Consider the following 17,341-nt stretch of genomic DNA (forward strand, 5'->3'; position numbering starts at 1 on the left):
ATGCAAGTTGTCAAGTGGCGGTAAGTTCCCGAATGATTGAAGAAGACGTCACAGCAAGGACAGCGGAACTTCTTAAAGAACTTGTTAATATCATTTATATATCAGATATGGTTGTTATAGCGAAGCAATTTAATGTCTTCGTCGTATTGTTCAATGCTTCGTTGAACCAGTTCACCAAATAGTTAAACCTCATCAATGTCAAAATCGTAGATGAAAATATTTAGTTCCACTAGTTTTTCAATTATTGGGATTTGATCAAGAGAAACACCCATGAATTTTTCAGGATCACAAACAGCTGCCGAAACGAAATTGTAAAACAGTTGCATTGCTTGTGGTTCAAAATCTACGCATCCAAATAAATGAGTGGAAGTTGCGAGGAATACACAAGTTATCTCTATATTGTACATCCTTTCCATTTGAAAGCAGCCAGTTAACTTCAGGGTTTCTTAACAAGGGCTCCGGGAAGCTGTTACATTCAAGTTTCGTCAGTGAATCACATCATTCACATGAAAAAAAATATGTCTCCTCGGATAGATATGGTTTCAGAAATGAATCGAGTGATGTTGCTCCACCGAGAAAGTTCAGACTATCGAGAAACTTAATGTCACAAAAACCAAAACAAAAATTGATTTGACTTCTTTATTACTGTAGGTTTAATAGATCTATCAGTTAATAGATGAGGAATGAGATCAGTTAGTTAAATTAATGTCATATATTGCACAGTTGAATAAAAAAATGGCAATGAGTCAAAATAACTATCAGAATGACGCTGGAGATCAAAGAGCTCTTTTTGTTGCGTCCGTGGAGAAGTTCTAGATAAATTATTATCGTTCACGAAGCCAATGTCGGGTTCAATTTCAGTCATGCCGCGTAATTTTTAGGCGATAGCTTTCAATCTCGTTTTATTTCGGTCTCCACTCCTAAGAACTTGAATCTCATATCCAATTTTTTTTGCTACTAGAATTTCAAGTTGTGCAGCAACTATTTGTAAAAAGAAGAAACTATTTGTAAAACAAACGTTTTCTCAGGTTAAATTTTCTCGTTTTAAAGTGTACCAATTATAGTGTTCATTTCATTCGCTTTACAGACATTTTGCTGGTTAAACAAATTTTTATAGTTGAACTTATTTTTAAATGCTTGTAAATAAATCACGTCGTGAGTATTTTTTAGTGATTTTAATGACTTTTGTTCCAATTGTGTTTATTCTTAAAGGCATACTGCGCGTGTGAGTCTTGATTATCAGACTACTGTTTAACCAATCCTGATTGGTTGTCAGTTTCAAAAAAAATCCTGCGCTCCGATTGGTCAATTTTTTTTTAAAAAAAAGCTCAGTGTTTGTAACACTGAACCTGTTTGAACCTGATCTGTTTATTCTCTAGTTACTACATCATACAATATGTTATTTCTCTTTCAACGCATCCACTAACAGGTTATTGGGACTTCTTTTATTTTGACAATTTGTATACCCATTTATAAACAAAATGTGTACGATAAATGTGTTTACATAAGATTTGCTTTCTGTGTAAAACACTGGGCGTTTATGTATGAAGTTATGTATGTTTTTGGTGCGTGTGTGTATGAACGGGTGTTGGTTAGGGGGCCGGTCTTGTTGTGCTTTGATGTTGTTTGTGTGTTGGTGTTACCGACAACTTCTATCACTCAAAAAACATTGTAGGTTTACACCTTTTCACGTCTATTTGAGTTCAAAAAGTAACTAAAACTTCTCCTGATCCCATTTACAAGTTAATATCCCCATACAGGGTGAAAAATAACAGACTTTCAGAAAACTTTCCAACAACTTTTATCACTCACAAAACATGTCCCAGAACTTTTCACGTGTATTAGAGACAAAAAGTTAAAAAATATTTTTTGGACCCAACTTCCAAAGAATTTATACAAGTTCAACTCCCCTTGGGGCTAAGTTAGATTTTTGAAAAAATTGTTTCCGACAAACTTTACCACTCACAAACCATTTTACATCTATTAGATAAAAACAACAAAAAATTTTTTGACCACAATTTCCATAAAATTGGAAAATTGGCTATGAACACTTTCAAACAAACACTTGCTGCAGTAAACAATTAGTCGCAACAAAAACCGGGTCAAGATTGTAAACAACTTGGACAAGGTTACAATCAGCCCAAAGTTTTTTTTTGAAAAATTCGGAGCTGACCAGATCCGCTACGAGAGGACACTATGTATTAAGATAGGGAATGCAGAAATTGTCCCCCTGGGGGGGGGGGGGGGGACACTTAGGGGAAATGTACTGTGAATTTGCAGTTAATGTCCTCCTTGTGTCACCCTAGGGAGACAATTTCTGCATTCCCTGTCTTAATTCATAGTGTCCCCCCGTTGAGGTTAGTCAGCTTATTATACTACTATAATATAATAATCATATCACATTTATATATCAAGAACCATTTATTTCGCCTCGCAGCTGCTTAAACGCATAATTATTATTCTTAATATTTTAAGAATGTAAGCGACAAACTTCCTTCAGCATCTACACCTTCCCCAAAACTCTAACCTTTTGACAACTTAACATGTTTAAACACAAGCAAATGCACACTAGCTATCCTGTTCGTTTAAATAATGGGAAGACAATTTATTTAAGTTTAACACCTTTGGATATTACTTGCCTCAGTGAACATGGGATCAGCAGAAGAGAGAAAGACTTTCTTGGTCTCTTGAGCATCAGACAGCGGCTGTTGGGACTGCTGCTTATTGTTCTCCTCGCTTTTGAAGATGCACGATGGGAACTTGGCTGCTGTGCTTCTGATTCGCACAGTTTCATCTAGCAGGCCTACAAATTGAACAACCAATCTAATTCAAACATCAATAGGAACTGTGACCTCAAAATATGAGAAAAAGGCACGCAAATAGGCAAAAAAGTTGGCACCACAAACTTGACTTGATTAACAAATAATTTTCAACCGTCTCATTTTGTTCAACGTAAAAAACTGATTCACCAATTGAATTAAAACTTTAATTCACAGATTATAGATTACCAACAAACTATAGATTTTAGAACTCGGTGGGAATTTGTTAGAAGATGTCTACACAAATTGCCTAAACAGCTTGCCAAATAGTACCTAAGGTAGATACAGCTTGCTCGTTAATATCACCAGCCCAAGCACGACCAAAACATGATTAAAAAGTAAATTTTTGAAAAGCTGAAACAGCTAACAAGTATAAACATAATCGACTAACGTCATGCGAATTGCTCTCAAACGACCGCGAGCGGTTGGCTTCGTCAGTGGGTAGCTACGATTTAGTGAGGCTAGCCTTAGCTTAATTGAAGGGGTGTGAGGTGAGCACAGCGCGGGGGGCAACGGTACGGGGTCTTTGGACACGGGGCCACGGCTTCACGGCCTGAACGAGCTGGGGTTGGGATTGGGGGGGGGGGGGGGTTGGTGAAGTCAGAAGGAGGAGGGGGGAGAGGTCTGATGTAGGGGGGTTTTAAGAACCACCTTTCACATCGTGAGTCTACGTCTCCAAAACATTTTCTGTTAATCGCATACTTGGAGACTGGTCAGACGAAAAATCGGTTAAACGAAAAATATAAAAAAGAAAATAGCTGCCGTTGACACCCCTGCCGCATATTGGAATAGAAACAGAAAAAGAAAAAAATTAAGAGATAGAAATTGACAGAATTTTTCTAGGTGTCAAAGTGTTATTTGATGTATGTAAATTCTACATTTCGGTTACATTCTTAAATTACACTTAATTCAGCTTCTAAATTGAAGGCTAATAAGCATAATACTAACGCCAGCTCGGAACAGTGAGTGAAGTAAATCAGAAGTCAAGCGTGAAATTCGTGATAAAAAGAAAAACGTGATCAAAAGGTAAAGCGAATTAAAAAAAGACATAGCCGGAAGATTTCCAGAAACGACTCGGAGGTAGAAAACAGACAAAACTCAATGATCTGAAGCACCTCCTACTTGATACCAATAAACATTCTGAAACAATAACAGGAGAACATACAAGTGAAAAGAAAATGACCAAAAAGCCTACTAAAACAAGCCTGATAAAATCTACTAGTTTCGACTCCAAAAGTACAAAACCAATAATCTGCAAAAAATGGACCAAAACTCTCTAAAACTGTAAAATATAACCTCCCAAACAATATTTGGATAACTTCTAACCAAATTTCCTGCTGGAGCAGTCATCCGGCCAATACGTTGCAGAAAAGTTCTGTAAAACTTAAAAAAAGCTAAGAATAAAAAAACCTTAAGAAATTTGTATCAACTTCAGTGTAACAACAAAAGAAATCCCCTCAAGTAAGAATTGATCAAGAAAAGCGACAGCGAGAACCACATAATTGGAAAAAAATAGGCAAAAAAAACTTGCAGACAAAAACTGGCAAAAATTTACTCGATTTTCTTTAGAAAAACAATTCAAAGTTAATACTAATTAAAATGATAGACCACCAAAATTGCAAGAAGAACTAATCCTAACCACGAAACACTTCAAATGCCATTAAAAATTGAATAGAAAAATAGCTGAAAAAGGCAAAATAGTAAAAATAGATAATAATTGACACCAAAAGTGTAAAATTCTCTTCAAACGCACTAACGTCGGGCGAATTGCTCTCAAACAACCAGCGAGCGGTTAGCTTTGTCAACAGCTAGCCACGGTTTAGTGTGCTCAGGGCGCCACCTCTATCCCGTTTCTGAATACGAAAGTCAAATGAGTCAGACGAAAAATCGGCCAACCGAAAAATTGCATAAAAGACAAACAGGATTAATATATTTGCTACAAATTGCTTTTGTGAGAAATTAACAATGGTTTCCTAAAACTGCCTGTTAGATCATTTATGATAAAAAAATTCAACTATAACTCATTGATAATGAGGATCAGAGATGGTGACATTCGCCACATAACAGCAGCTAAGTGCGGAATCAGCAAAGAAAGATATAGAGAGATAAAAGGTGATCGAGAAAGAGAATGAAAAGAACCCTAACCAAGAGAGAGAGAGAGAAGGAGAGAGGAATATCTTCCATGATTGGATTCGACTGAAACTTCTAGTTTTTGTAAATCATATAGAAAAAAAAGCTGAAAAAGGCAAAATTAATAAAAAAAAGTTTTGAACTGCGCAATAGTCGCAATGAAAAATCTAAACCACTTTTTGTCTCGAAAGTTCTGCCAAGTTACCTATCTCCGAGACTTGAAAAATTTCGTAGGCCAGTAATGGTCGTTAAACTCAGAAAAGGACAAAAAAAATGAAAAAAATTGAAAATTGCAAATTTTAACAAAATCTTGCTAAAATTCAAGACAATAATATTTTTAGAACGATTTCATTGTCTCAAGAGACTATCCGGTATCCCTGTTTGAAGCCTGAAATAGTTTCAATGGCTCATAAAGATCCATAAGCTTGGAACAAAATATTTCCAAAAATTTGAAAATTTTTATCCAAATACTACTAAAAGAGTCACAAAAAATTTTGATCACAATCCCATTAATTCTAGAAACTATGCAGCAGCTTATTATCAAACCTTGGAGGAGGTCCCGGGTCCTCTGTTGCCGGAAAAATTTCAAAAACCATGAAAAAATAGCAAATAATTTAAAAAATTGTTTAAATTCGTGAAATTTAAACTTTGAAGAACATTCCATTACATCTATAAATTATGCAGTATTATATTATCAAACGCTAGAGGAAGTTCCGCGGCCCTTGAGGTTAGAGAAACCTGAGAAATGACAAAAAAATTTCAAAAAAATGCAAGTTTTATGAAAAAATCTAAAACTTGTGACATTAAAATGTTGAAAATTAACCCATGACCATCAAAAATATTCCAGTAATTTATTATCAAACCCTAACGGAGGTTTTTTTAGACCTTTGAGTTTCAAAGAATCTGAATAATGACTATGTTAAAAAATTGGAAAAAATGGCAAATATCAAAAATATGCTAAAATTTGTGATGTTAAAAACTTGCAAGGCATTCCACTTAATCTAGAAATTATTTAGTAACCTATTTTCAAACCCTAGAGGAGGCTCCTTGGCTCTTAAGGCTGAAAAAATCTAAAAAACGACAAAAAACCATAGCTGGCAGATTGCCAGAAGATAGCCGCAATAGATTCGTAGATCGGTAGTCTAAAAAAACAGTAAAAAGACAGACCAAAAAAATTCGTCTTTTCATTGAAGGCTGATCTGTTATATTTTGATTAAAAATCTGTATAAGTTATCGCTGCCTCTATTAGCTGATCTCAAATAACCTTCATTTAGAGTGACACACACCCATTTGACCTTATCTCTTTGAATTAAAGTAAATAAAAGTCAATTCCAAAGTGAGGAAGTCATTTTTGAGAGTGAGGTAAGTCAAGTGTGACCAAACATTTAATCACTCGCATGAACAAAAAAAATCGCTCCACTAAGAGTGAAAAATGACGTCACACATGCAATTCAGTTGAAATTGCATGAACGAACGAACAAAAAGTGGTTCTGACGTCATATGGTCGTAACAAAAATCATGACGACGAAATAAAAAAAACCAAGAGAAGGCCAATAAGCTTGCTATGTGTGTACCTCCAAGCGGTGCAAGCGGAACCGCACGGAGCCTTACTCCAGTGCGACAAAAGCACACGAAGGATCGGAGGAACAGGAGACCGACCCGAAGGAAACAAAAGGCGATCCACCTCCCTCCGGTCGACAGAGTGGCAAGGGACGCCAACCCGAGCACCTCTTCAACAAACTCATTGGCTATTATCCTCAAGGGCAGAGACGGCGATTGGGTTTTTGCCATCCGAACTACAGAGGCCAGCGTGTGTGGTTCGGACACTTCTGCTAATTGCTGGAATCGAAAGGAATCCGGGCCCGATCATCTGCAAAGAATGTCAAAGGAAAGTCGGAAGCAACAGCATCAAGTGCACTTGGTGTGGCATGTGGGTGCACCAGAAATGCAGCGGGATCAGCACCAAAGACATTCGCAAGCTAGCAAAGGAAGGGAAGTATATCTACGAGTGCCCAACTTGCACAGCTGCGAGGAAGATCGCGGAATCCGGACCCAAAGGTAGACGGCGCGGAAAGAAAAGTAGGAGAAACGAAGAACAACGGAAAGAAAGAATGAGGAGACGAAATGAAAAGAGAAAGACCAATATCCCAATTCCTGACAGAGCTGAAAGCGACACCATGACGATAGCCACATGGAACCTACAAGGAGTGGCGGTGCGACAGCAGAACCGGGAGCGACTACGGAGAGCTTTGTCGTATGCGGGCGGAAAAGGCTGGGATATCCTCCTCATCACGGAGATACGGTCAGAAAGCGAAGGTGTAATATGGTTGGGGGAAGGAGATGGACAAACGGCAGTCATCCACTCATCTCACTGTGGAATTGCGCTACTGAGGAGGCCCCTACAGCAATGGTGTGAAGGGAACAAAAGGATGGACCTAGGAAAGAGAGTGACGACAGTTCAACTAGGTAACCTGCACCTAATATCAGCCTACCAACCACACAGTGGACACCCACCCCAAGCGATAGAAACCTTCAGGAGTGAAATGGAAAGAGCGATCTCGAGATGCCCTCGAGAAGCCACTCTCATCATTGGTGGCGACTTCAACTCGCACAACGGAAGAGATTACGGAAGAAGTGCAGCGACCGGACCTTGCGGGCTCGAGACAAAAACCACTGCTAGCGGGGAGGAACTAGTCGCATGGTGCGAGGAGAGGTCCCTCCAATGGGTCAACTCTTTCTACCACACCAAACGAAGAGGGACGTGGTTCAGCAAACTGGCGAAGAAGTGGTACGAAATTGATGGCTTCATAATGAGAGGACGAGACCGCCATCGCCTAGTGGGGAAAATTCAAGTGACTCAGGATTTATCCTTGTCAGACCACAAACCAGTTACCATCTCAATAAGGATCGGCCTGAAGACAAACAGAGTTCTACGAAGAATGCCCCCGAAGATAAATGCAGAAATCCTTCGATCAACCGCAGCTAAGGCTAAGTTCAAGGAGTATACGGAAGAGAAGTATACCAACCAAGGAGACTGGGATTCCATGGCTAAGGTGTTGACCGACGCAGCGAAAGAGGTATGCGGCACGACAACAAAGCAAGTGGAAAACCCCTGGATACTAGGGAACGAAGCCGAGCTGACGGATCTGCACAAAACGATAAGCGACCTGGTCATTCGGAGGAACGAGGCCCTCTCGAGGAGAGAATACCAAGGACATCACAAAGGAGCTCCAAGCTGCACGACGTACCATGAAAAGGAGGCTGAAACAGCTCGAGGAAGAGTGGTGGCAGAAACTTATCGACGAGTGCAAAGAAGCAGCGGACAAAGGTGACTTGAAGATGGTGTACACGGCATTGAGGCGGATAGGGCTCCGAGGCTGTAAACCGGCGGAGTCCGGCTCAATAGATAAAGAAACCTTCAAAGAACACTTCGAGGAAGTATCTAAAGAGCGTTTCGAGGAACGGCCAAATGACATCCTGCAAAGGGTGAGAGAAATGGGCGACTACAGGCTGGACCCGAAACACATGGAAGCCAACGATGTCATGAACAGGACCCCAGACGAGAACGAGATCATAAAGTGCATAGCTGAGGTGAAGGACTCAGCTCCGGGCAGAGACGGAGTCAGGATATCGTACATACGAGAAGCGTGTGAGGAATTAAAGAAAGACCTGATATCCCTAATTCAAAGACTCTTTATCACCCCTGCGGACACCTGGGAGGACACTTTAAAAGTCGGACAAATCATCCCTCTTCACAAGAAGAACAGTCGAAAGGACCCAAACAACTACCGCGGGGTCTGCTTGTTGGCCATGGGAAGTAGGATCTTGGCCAGGATAATAGCCAAACGCTTAAGATGGTGGTCGGAAACCTTAGGTTTAACAGACGACAACCAAAGTGGTTTTAGGCCCAACAGGTCGACGGCGGATAGCACGCAAATAATAATTCGAATTGAAGAGGACATAGAAGATTTGATAAGAAGACAACTGCAAGACAATAAAGAATCAACATCAACAACCCCTCCTGGCCCCCAAGGTCGCCTATTGGATCTGCGTAAAGCGTACCCGAGAGTTAACAGACCAGCAATGTGGCTCATCCTAGAACTATACGGACTCAGGGGACCCTGCATGGAAACAATAATAGGGCTACATGAGGCAACAGCATATTGCGTAAGAGGCCAGGACGGCGAGAGTGAGTTTTGGCACCCCCAAAGAGGGCTCAGAGAAGGGTGTTCGACATCTCCGGCCCTCTTCAATCTCTATCACCAGGTAGTGATGCGAAGAGCTTTAGAGGAACGTCTAAAAGCAGCGGAGCAAAGCGGAATGGAGGTGGGGATACCATGGAGATGGAAACCGGGGAGCAGATTCCCGAACAAGAGCGAGGAAAAGAACAGTGAAACCAGGAGAGAGCTTTTCCACTCAGTTCTTTTCGCGGACGACACAACAGTACTGGGGACGTCAGAGGAGATCCAGAGCGGAGTAGAAATTACGAAAAAGGTGATGAACTGGTTCGAGGAGAGAAGTAACGATGACAAGGAGGAGTACCTCAAATTCGGCGATGAAGAGTCAAAAGGAATCAGGATGTTAGGGTGCTGGGTCGGGAGGAACCACGACACTAAAAACAGGAAGAAGAGAGCAGGGGCCGCCTGGGCGAAGGTAAAAACTAGGCTGAGAAAAACCCTGGTGTCTAAACGGTTCCAGGCGAAGATCACGGAGGTATGCGTTGAAAGCTGTCTCCTGTTCGACTCGGCCACCCGGAGCTGGTCAGTGAGCGAGATCAACCAACTCCAAAAGTTCATGGACAAATGCTACAGACACATTTGGTCCAACAAACGCGGGCCACCCCTCAAAGAGATGCAGAAAGCGGGCATGAATATGCAGGATGTGAGAAACTCCCTGGATGTCAAGTCGATCAGATGGAAGATAGAGAAGCGGTCACTAGAGAGACTCGGTCACGTCATGAGGATGGAAGACCAAAGAACAACCAAAGCAGCGATCCTGGGCTGGTACGAAGAGTTGGAAAATCGGCCGAAAACGAAAGGTCATAAACAGAAAACAGTGCTGTATTGGAGGAAACTCGTACGGGAAGCTGGTATGAATTGGCTTAGCTGTGGAGAAATTGCTACGGATAGAATGACTTGGAAAGCGAAAGTGCGCAAGAGAATGGAACATCTGGAAAAATGGGAGAGATCAAAAGGACACAAATCAGAGGAAGAAGTGACCGAGAGGAACTGGGCACCAACGAGCGACCATGATCTGGAGTGCAAATCCTGTGGAAAAATATGCAAGTCGAGAGGTGGCCTTAGGATCCACGAGAAGAGGATGCATGAAACCGCAGAAACGACATTCAAGTGCGACAAATGTTCGAGGGTTTTTAAAAGCCTAAACACCCTAAAAAATCATATGAAGACCCACGGGGAGAAGATCACCCCAACAGTCTACCAACCAAAAACAGCAACGTGCGACCAGTGCGGCAAGTCTCTATCAGTTTCAAACATGGCAAGGCATAAGAACCGCCACTGCACGGAGAGGAGGTGTAGTCCATCACAGGACTGAGTACCAAGAAGAAGAAGGCCAATAATAGCCCCAGCTATCGCTGTGCGGCTATTAATAAAAAACTTGAAAAAAAAAGAAATTTTATCAAAAAATTGCAAAAATTTGTGACATTAAAAAGTTGAAAAACTATTCATGACCATTAAAATCTTGTCAGTAACTTATTATCAAACCCCATAGAATATTTTCTGGCCCCTGGGTCCGGAAAGACCTGAATAAGAAAAAAAATGTCAAATTTGAAATTTGAAATTGCACGTTTTTGTCAAAAGATTTGTAAAATTCGTGATGTTAAAATGTTGAAACCATTCCATTACCACTAGAAACAATGCAGTAACCTACTATCAATATGGTGGGGGGTCAACAGTGGGGGTGTCTTCAACCTCTAAGAACCGCCCGTCACACCATAAGTATTAAGTCTCCAAAACAGTTTGAGCTGAAACAGAGCTGAAAGCCACTAAGAGCACTTAATGCCCGCTGGGCGCTACCTGTTTCTCTCGTTTTTGAGGACGAAAAGTCAAAAGCGTCAGACGAACAATCTGTCAAGCGAAAAATCGCATAAAAAAACCGACACGACTAATATATTTGCTACAAACTTCGTTTGAGAGCAATTGAAAAGAAAAACTGCAAAAAAATATGAAAAATGGTTTAAAATTCAATTTTTCTGTCAATTTTCCTAAGAAAGAAATGACTTATAGCAAGAAAGCTTTAATCAATTGGTATCTGATTACTCCTTAAGTAACAAGCTTCTAATCAAATCCCACTTAAAGCATAAAAACAAAAAAACAGACAAAAAAATCATTGAATTTCGTCTAAAAATCAGCAAAACTGATCAAAAATCTCAAAATTAGCATTTCACTCAAATTAACTACTTGAAACCTTCAATTCCTATCAAAAGGGGTAAGAAAAGGAGTGGGAAAGGGGGCAATCGAGAATGCAGTGGTATAAGTGTGGAGGCTGTATCCAAACCACAAGCAAAAGCGTGTTGTGGAGAGTCCGAAAAATTTTCTCTCCAAAACAAATTTCCTTCAGACCATGAATTTATGTCTACTGACCAGTTTCCGTGATGCTCATACTTAAAAACTATCAAGGCTCTAAGAGAGCTGCTCAGCAACTGGTTGCTCTAGGGATTTAACGGTTTATCCCGTCTCTCGAGACAAAGTAACGCCAATTCAATAGTCAGCGAAATCTAGACCAGACAAAAAATCAAGAAAAGAAAAATTGCATAAAGAGAACAGCGGGACTGTATTTGCTGCAAACTTAGTTTGAGAGCAATTAACAACTACACAAATTCTGTCCAAGTAATAATATCTACCCAATGCTTTCATTGAGAAACATCAATTTATCAAGGTACGCAATTGCCTCATGTTGAAGTTGACCACGGGATCATTCTCTTAAGGAACAGACGGCTAGCAGAATGAACTGCTTTCATAAGATAGATGGCGTTAACATCCACGATTAACGGAATATGAAGCGTATATTGGGCAAAAACGTGAAAAAATAATTATATCCCGATTTTTAGTCTCAGTATTCCGAAAGTAGAAAACGCTTGCGCGAGTCATACTTTATTCGAACGATGAAAACTATTTTTGAGATCTATCAAAGCTGTTACCGTTTCACGACCACTCAACATTTCACGAACAGAAATAAAACTCTCATGTAACCCTTTCTACATTACAATTAGGGAAATGTTAACTCCGGGGAGAAATTTCATAGAACGCAAATCAATTCACAAAGATACCTTCGTAGGTAAGTTGAGTCGGTAGAATGGACAGAAGATCAACTGATCGGTCAATTAACAACAGATTGTCAAAGAGCGGGCTCACTTCATTCAAACAGGAGGAACCACTCGAGACCTCTCCACGCATTCTTGCCATGTATTGGAATACCAATTCTGCAGCTTTTCCTTTTCCATAAATCCGGGGGATCGTCCCCAACAAATTTTGGAGACTGTTTAACCCCCTTGCAGCAACAAATAGGGATGAGTTGTCCTCTTCGATACAGTATTCGCGGAAGCTCTCAGGAAGTTCCATTGAGAAGAAATCGTTGTCTGAAACGAACTGGGATTAAGTTAGTTGGACAATTATCAGGGAACAAATTGCTCTAGACGCTTTAATAATTACTCTACTTACAAGCTCGTATGCTTCAATATGGAGTTGAAAGAATATCTAGTTCAAATTAAGATCACAGAGTAAGAGGTATACCTCGTCTCGTGTTATACAGCAAACAAATGTTAATCGCTAGCAAAATTCCAAAAAAGATCCACAAGCTCAAACTTGAATTGATATCTTAATTTGAGGTGACAAAATTATCTTCCCCTTCCCACGAGGGGAACCAAATTAAGTGACAGCGCTTTGAGAACTTTTCCCTGGAGTCCTGCATTAGCCTTTTTAATTTCAGTAAATGGCTCAAAATTTTGAGCATACTGCGTTGTCTAAACATACCCGGCAGATTGCCCGAAAATAGCCGCCGTTGATTCCAATAAGCATGATTAGGATTGAAAGAATAGAAGATATTGAAAATAAAAGATTTTTTGTACAAAAACATGTATTAAGTCCGATTTATTTTGATGGCATTTCGTAGTTGAACATACTTCTGTTTCTTAGAGAGAGGCTACAGGGTTACTATCAATACCAATAAGCATTAGAGATGGTAACTAAGACTAATAGGAACGATGTTCAAATAGCGCGCATCTAAAATTGGGCTTTATGGGTTTATCCCGTTTCTACTTCTGACTTCAAATTTTTATACTGACTTTGTTTATTTTGAATTGCCTTGCTGAGCTACTGATGTCCAAAATCACTTTTAGCAGAATGAGAGAAGAGAGAAACTAGCCTAGAGAAGTCAAAAAGATTTCACGCAAAATGTTGAAAAAGCGGCAAAATGAGGTAAAGCGAAACATTTTTTTATTCGACGAAGTAAAAAAAACATAGCAGGACAAGTCCTGACGTACAATTCAAAGAATTTTCATTGACTTAACAAACAACTAGACCTAGAACGGACAATGGGTGAATTGGGAAAACCATTTCTAAAGAAATCAGATGAAAAAAACAAAAAAAAACACAAAATCAATGTCAAAATGCTGCTAGGGAGAACAAAAAACCACTAGTGAGATATGTAATTTTGATTCTAACAAAAAACTGGGTCCAGAATGAGCTGTGAATGGATTGGGAAAACCATTCAGAAAAAAAATCCGATCCAAAAAATCGAAAAAACAGTAAAAATCAGAGTGAAATTGCCGCATGTGAACAAAAAACCACTACCGAGAAACCGAACTTTTGTTCAAACACTGTTTTCTCACTCTACTTTAAAATTAGAGCGAAAAATTCACGCCGCAAAACCACTCGCTTTTTCGCTCCATTTCCTGTTTCGGCGTGACCAAAATCACCACTCCAATTTGACTTCAAAAATCATGAAAATGTGTGAACAGATCTTAAAAAAAAACATAGCAGGACAAGTCCTGACGTACAATTCAAAGAATTTTCATTGACTAAAAAAACTAGACCTAAAACGGACTATGAATGGATTGGAAAAACCAATTAGAAAAAAATCCGATCCAAAAAATTGAAAAAACAGTAAAAATCAAAGTGAAATTGCCGCATGTCAACAAAAAACCACTAGCGAGAAAGCGAATTTTTGTTCAAACACCGTTTTCTCACTCTACTTTAAATTTAGAGCAAAAAAATTTCACGCCGCAAAACCACTCGCTTTTTCGCTCCATTTCCTGTTTCGGCGTGACCAAAATCACTACTCCAATTTGACTTCAAAAATCATGAAAATGTGTGAACAGATCTTAAAAAAAAACATAGCCGGAAGAATTCCGGAAGCGACTCGACGCGCCAGAACTTCACATAAAAAACCGTAAAAGCAGCGGAAGCCATTACCATTTCAACTAAACCATTAACTTGTTACCTCCCCCCAGGTCTTTTCTAAAAATTGGTGACCTAAACCACTGTCACCAAGAGAAACAAAACGCAGCAAAATTTTATATTATTGAAAACGTTTGGTAACGTTAAAAAAATCTGAAATAATTAACATGGCCAAAATGCTGAAAGGCTGAAAAAGCTAACAGGTCTATCAATTGCCCTCCAATAATTCATGATTCTAATCTCAAAGATCACGAAAGCAAACGCCAGATAATAACCTTAGAAACTAAGTTGAATCTTTTCAAAAAAGAATGCTCAAATTAAAGAATCAGATAACCACTACAATACACTTCTAATCACTGCAATTAAGACAAAAAACACATACTTCCTTGTTGTACATATGCTAGACAACATGATTTAACACTAATTCAAAAATTAAACTGATCATAAAAAAGACATAAGCAGCAGAATATTTAAAGGCAAAAAACCGTTTAAGTTAAAACCAAGGTCGGAAAAAATTTGCAGTAACCATTAATAAGTGGAAATTTTGGAGAAACTTTGCTAGCAGACTCTCAGTACTGCCTTATGTTGAATGAAATCAATTGCAAACCAAAGAAATGACAAAAATCTAAGAAAAAGCTGAAATCATTCGATTTTTTAACAACTGAAAAAATAAAAATACCGAAAATAAATGTAGGTGCTAGCACAAACCTAGAATGATACTAACTAAAATATGAAAAATGGACACAATGTAAGGAACACCGTAACGAAAAGACATTCTTGATTTTCTAAATTTAAACATAACCGACTAAACGTCGGAAGAATTGCTCTTGAACGACTAGTGGGAGCTCTAATCAATTGCAGCCTGCTTCAGTCGGGGGGGGGGTAGCCTAAATGGGACTAAGAAGTTCTATAGTGGGCTTCAAATAACCATATTAGAGGTTAACATATACCACTATTAAGATTTAAAGTAAAAAAAATGACACTAGTTTCGGCGCACTTTTTATTTGACTTTTAGTATTAAATTGCCGCCAATTGAGTTCAGCTGCTTGAAATTGTGATTGAGAGAGAATTTTAGATCACGCGAAATGCAAAAAGTCAAGGGCGTAAAAGTCACTCGAAAAGTCAAAACCGTCAAGCGAAAATTTTGCATAAAAAAAGACACACACGTTTACAATAATTGCTATGAACTGCGTTCAAGAGCAATTAAAAATCAAAATTAAAAAATCAATACATACAAATCATACAAAAAACGAATACATTTCATTGTTCAGCAATTTGAGACATAGAAAAGATAACGAGCCATCCAATACAAAGATCTATCCTCTTGACGGGAACGAAACATAGTAAAATAGTGAAAAACACGAAACATCGGAACATTTTGCTAAAAAAAAATGGTCAAAAAACTTTTAAGACTGCATTGTTGAAAAAGTTTTAACTATTTTTCAAAAACTTAACGCCACAAAACGATTGAATTTTTATTAAAACGAAATTAAAGTCCCTCATGGACTCTTTCGGTTAAGTAAAACGAAAATACAAACAAAAAAACTGACAAAAATCGGGAAAAAATACCAAAATCGGATTCTCATATGTACAATTTTATAAAAAAAAATTACATCTGGGTAGAAAGAGGCGTTGAGTATATGAATTAACAAAAAGAAGCTGCCATATTAACTGATTTTTGACAAAAAGACGGTTAGAAGATCCAAAAATGAAGAAATTAATAGAGAAAAGGCCAAAAATTAACTAAGAAGTCAAGAACTGTGCGCCAATTTTGAACTTGAAACGCATCTTCAGGCTCTGCAAAACACTGTGGTATCAATTTCCGATGTTGACATTCCAATAGAGCATCGAATAAAAATTAATTCCACAAAAAAACAAATTACAAGCAAAAAAAATTGGGCCACTTAGACGAAAAAAAGGCTAAAAACGGTTATCTATATGTGCCATTCAGTCAAAAACTACTTTTCAAAGTCAATAAGTCATTCACTAAACGCGGCGCATGATCAAAAAACTTCTGTCGCTCAGAAAAAATTAGTTCACACGGCAACTTTACTCACTTTCGCTTTTAGGTCAAAACAGCGTCTGAACGAATAGTACTTCCGGTAAAAAAAAAACCTTAAGAAAACCAAAACTCCTCTTCGAGTCGTAAAAAGACAGCGCCCCAATACAATTCAAATTCTTTGAATTGTAAAAAATAGGAGCGCTATAATAGCCGGCTGAGAAGATGAGGGCGGCTATTAATAACATCATTAAGAGGTAAATTCGGTCAACTCAATGAATATCACTGCCATCAAATTGACAGCGTGTCTATTGTCAATACAATCGTTAAAAAAATTCAAATTCGAAAACGTTTTCAAGAATCAGTGAAAAAAAGAACCTTGCAAAAAAAGTTTTGGTGAACCAGAAAATGCAAGAGCAGCTGAAATGTCACGAATAGCTACAGAAATACACTGGGAAGAAATGCACCGCTAAGCCTTAGGTCGACTTAGACGAACGCTTAAATTTGTGCATTAACTTTCCATTGCTACTCTTCGATCTTCAGATGTTTTGGAAGCATAAAATTAGAAATGCTAATGAAAAGGAAATGCCAGCGCTGACGAGGACACCAATTAAAGCCGTAGTTACAACTCTGACGAAATTTTAAAACTTTTTGATCACAATAGCAAGAACTGTACTCCACTATCTCATTATCCTTTTAAGAAAAACTGCTGTCCTTTAATAGTAAGCTGTCGACCAACCTTTCAATTGCTATGAAGACTCTTTCTCATTAGAGCTCACGAGAGGTTCATCAATAAACAATTTCTATTCCAGTAATTGCAATTAAATGTTACGATTATTAATTAATGTTACGATTAATTAATATTTATTGATGTTACGATTAATAATCAATTAATAATTTCGATTTCAGTAATTGCTATTAAATGTTACGATTAACTCACTGCCGAGAAAGCATAAATCTTCAAATTTCAAAAAATG

General features: G+C 38.6%; 1 protein-coding gene across 1 annotated transcript in view; it reads right to left on the minus strand.

Moving 5' to 3' along the window:
* LOC142358626 (vacuolar protein sorting-associated protein 33A-like) overlaps window positions 1–17,341 on the minus strand; it is a 45,976-nt gene that overhangs the window by 23,230 nt on the left and 5,405 nt on the right. Inside the window, exons 2-3 of the mRNA XM_075410083.1 lie at window positions 12,238–12,546; window positions 2,640–2,803 (exon numbers count right to left, since the gene is read on the minus strand). Of these exons, the coding sequence (XP_075266198.1) occupies window positions 2,640–2,803; window positions 12,238–12,546 (473 nt within the window). The remainder of the gene's footprint in view (window positions 1–2,639; window positions 2,804–12,237; window positions 12,547–17,341) is intronic.

This window comes from Convolutriloba macropyga, chromosome 2 (assembly GCF_964194025.1).
Source record: "Convolutriloba macropyga chromosome 2, txConMacr16.3, whole genome shotgun sequence".
In the NCBI taxonomy this organism is placed as follows: domain Eukaryota; kingdom Metazoa; phylum Xenacoelomorpha; order Acoela; family Convolutidae; genus Convolutriloba; species Convolutriloba macropyga.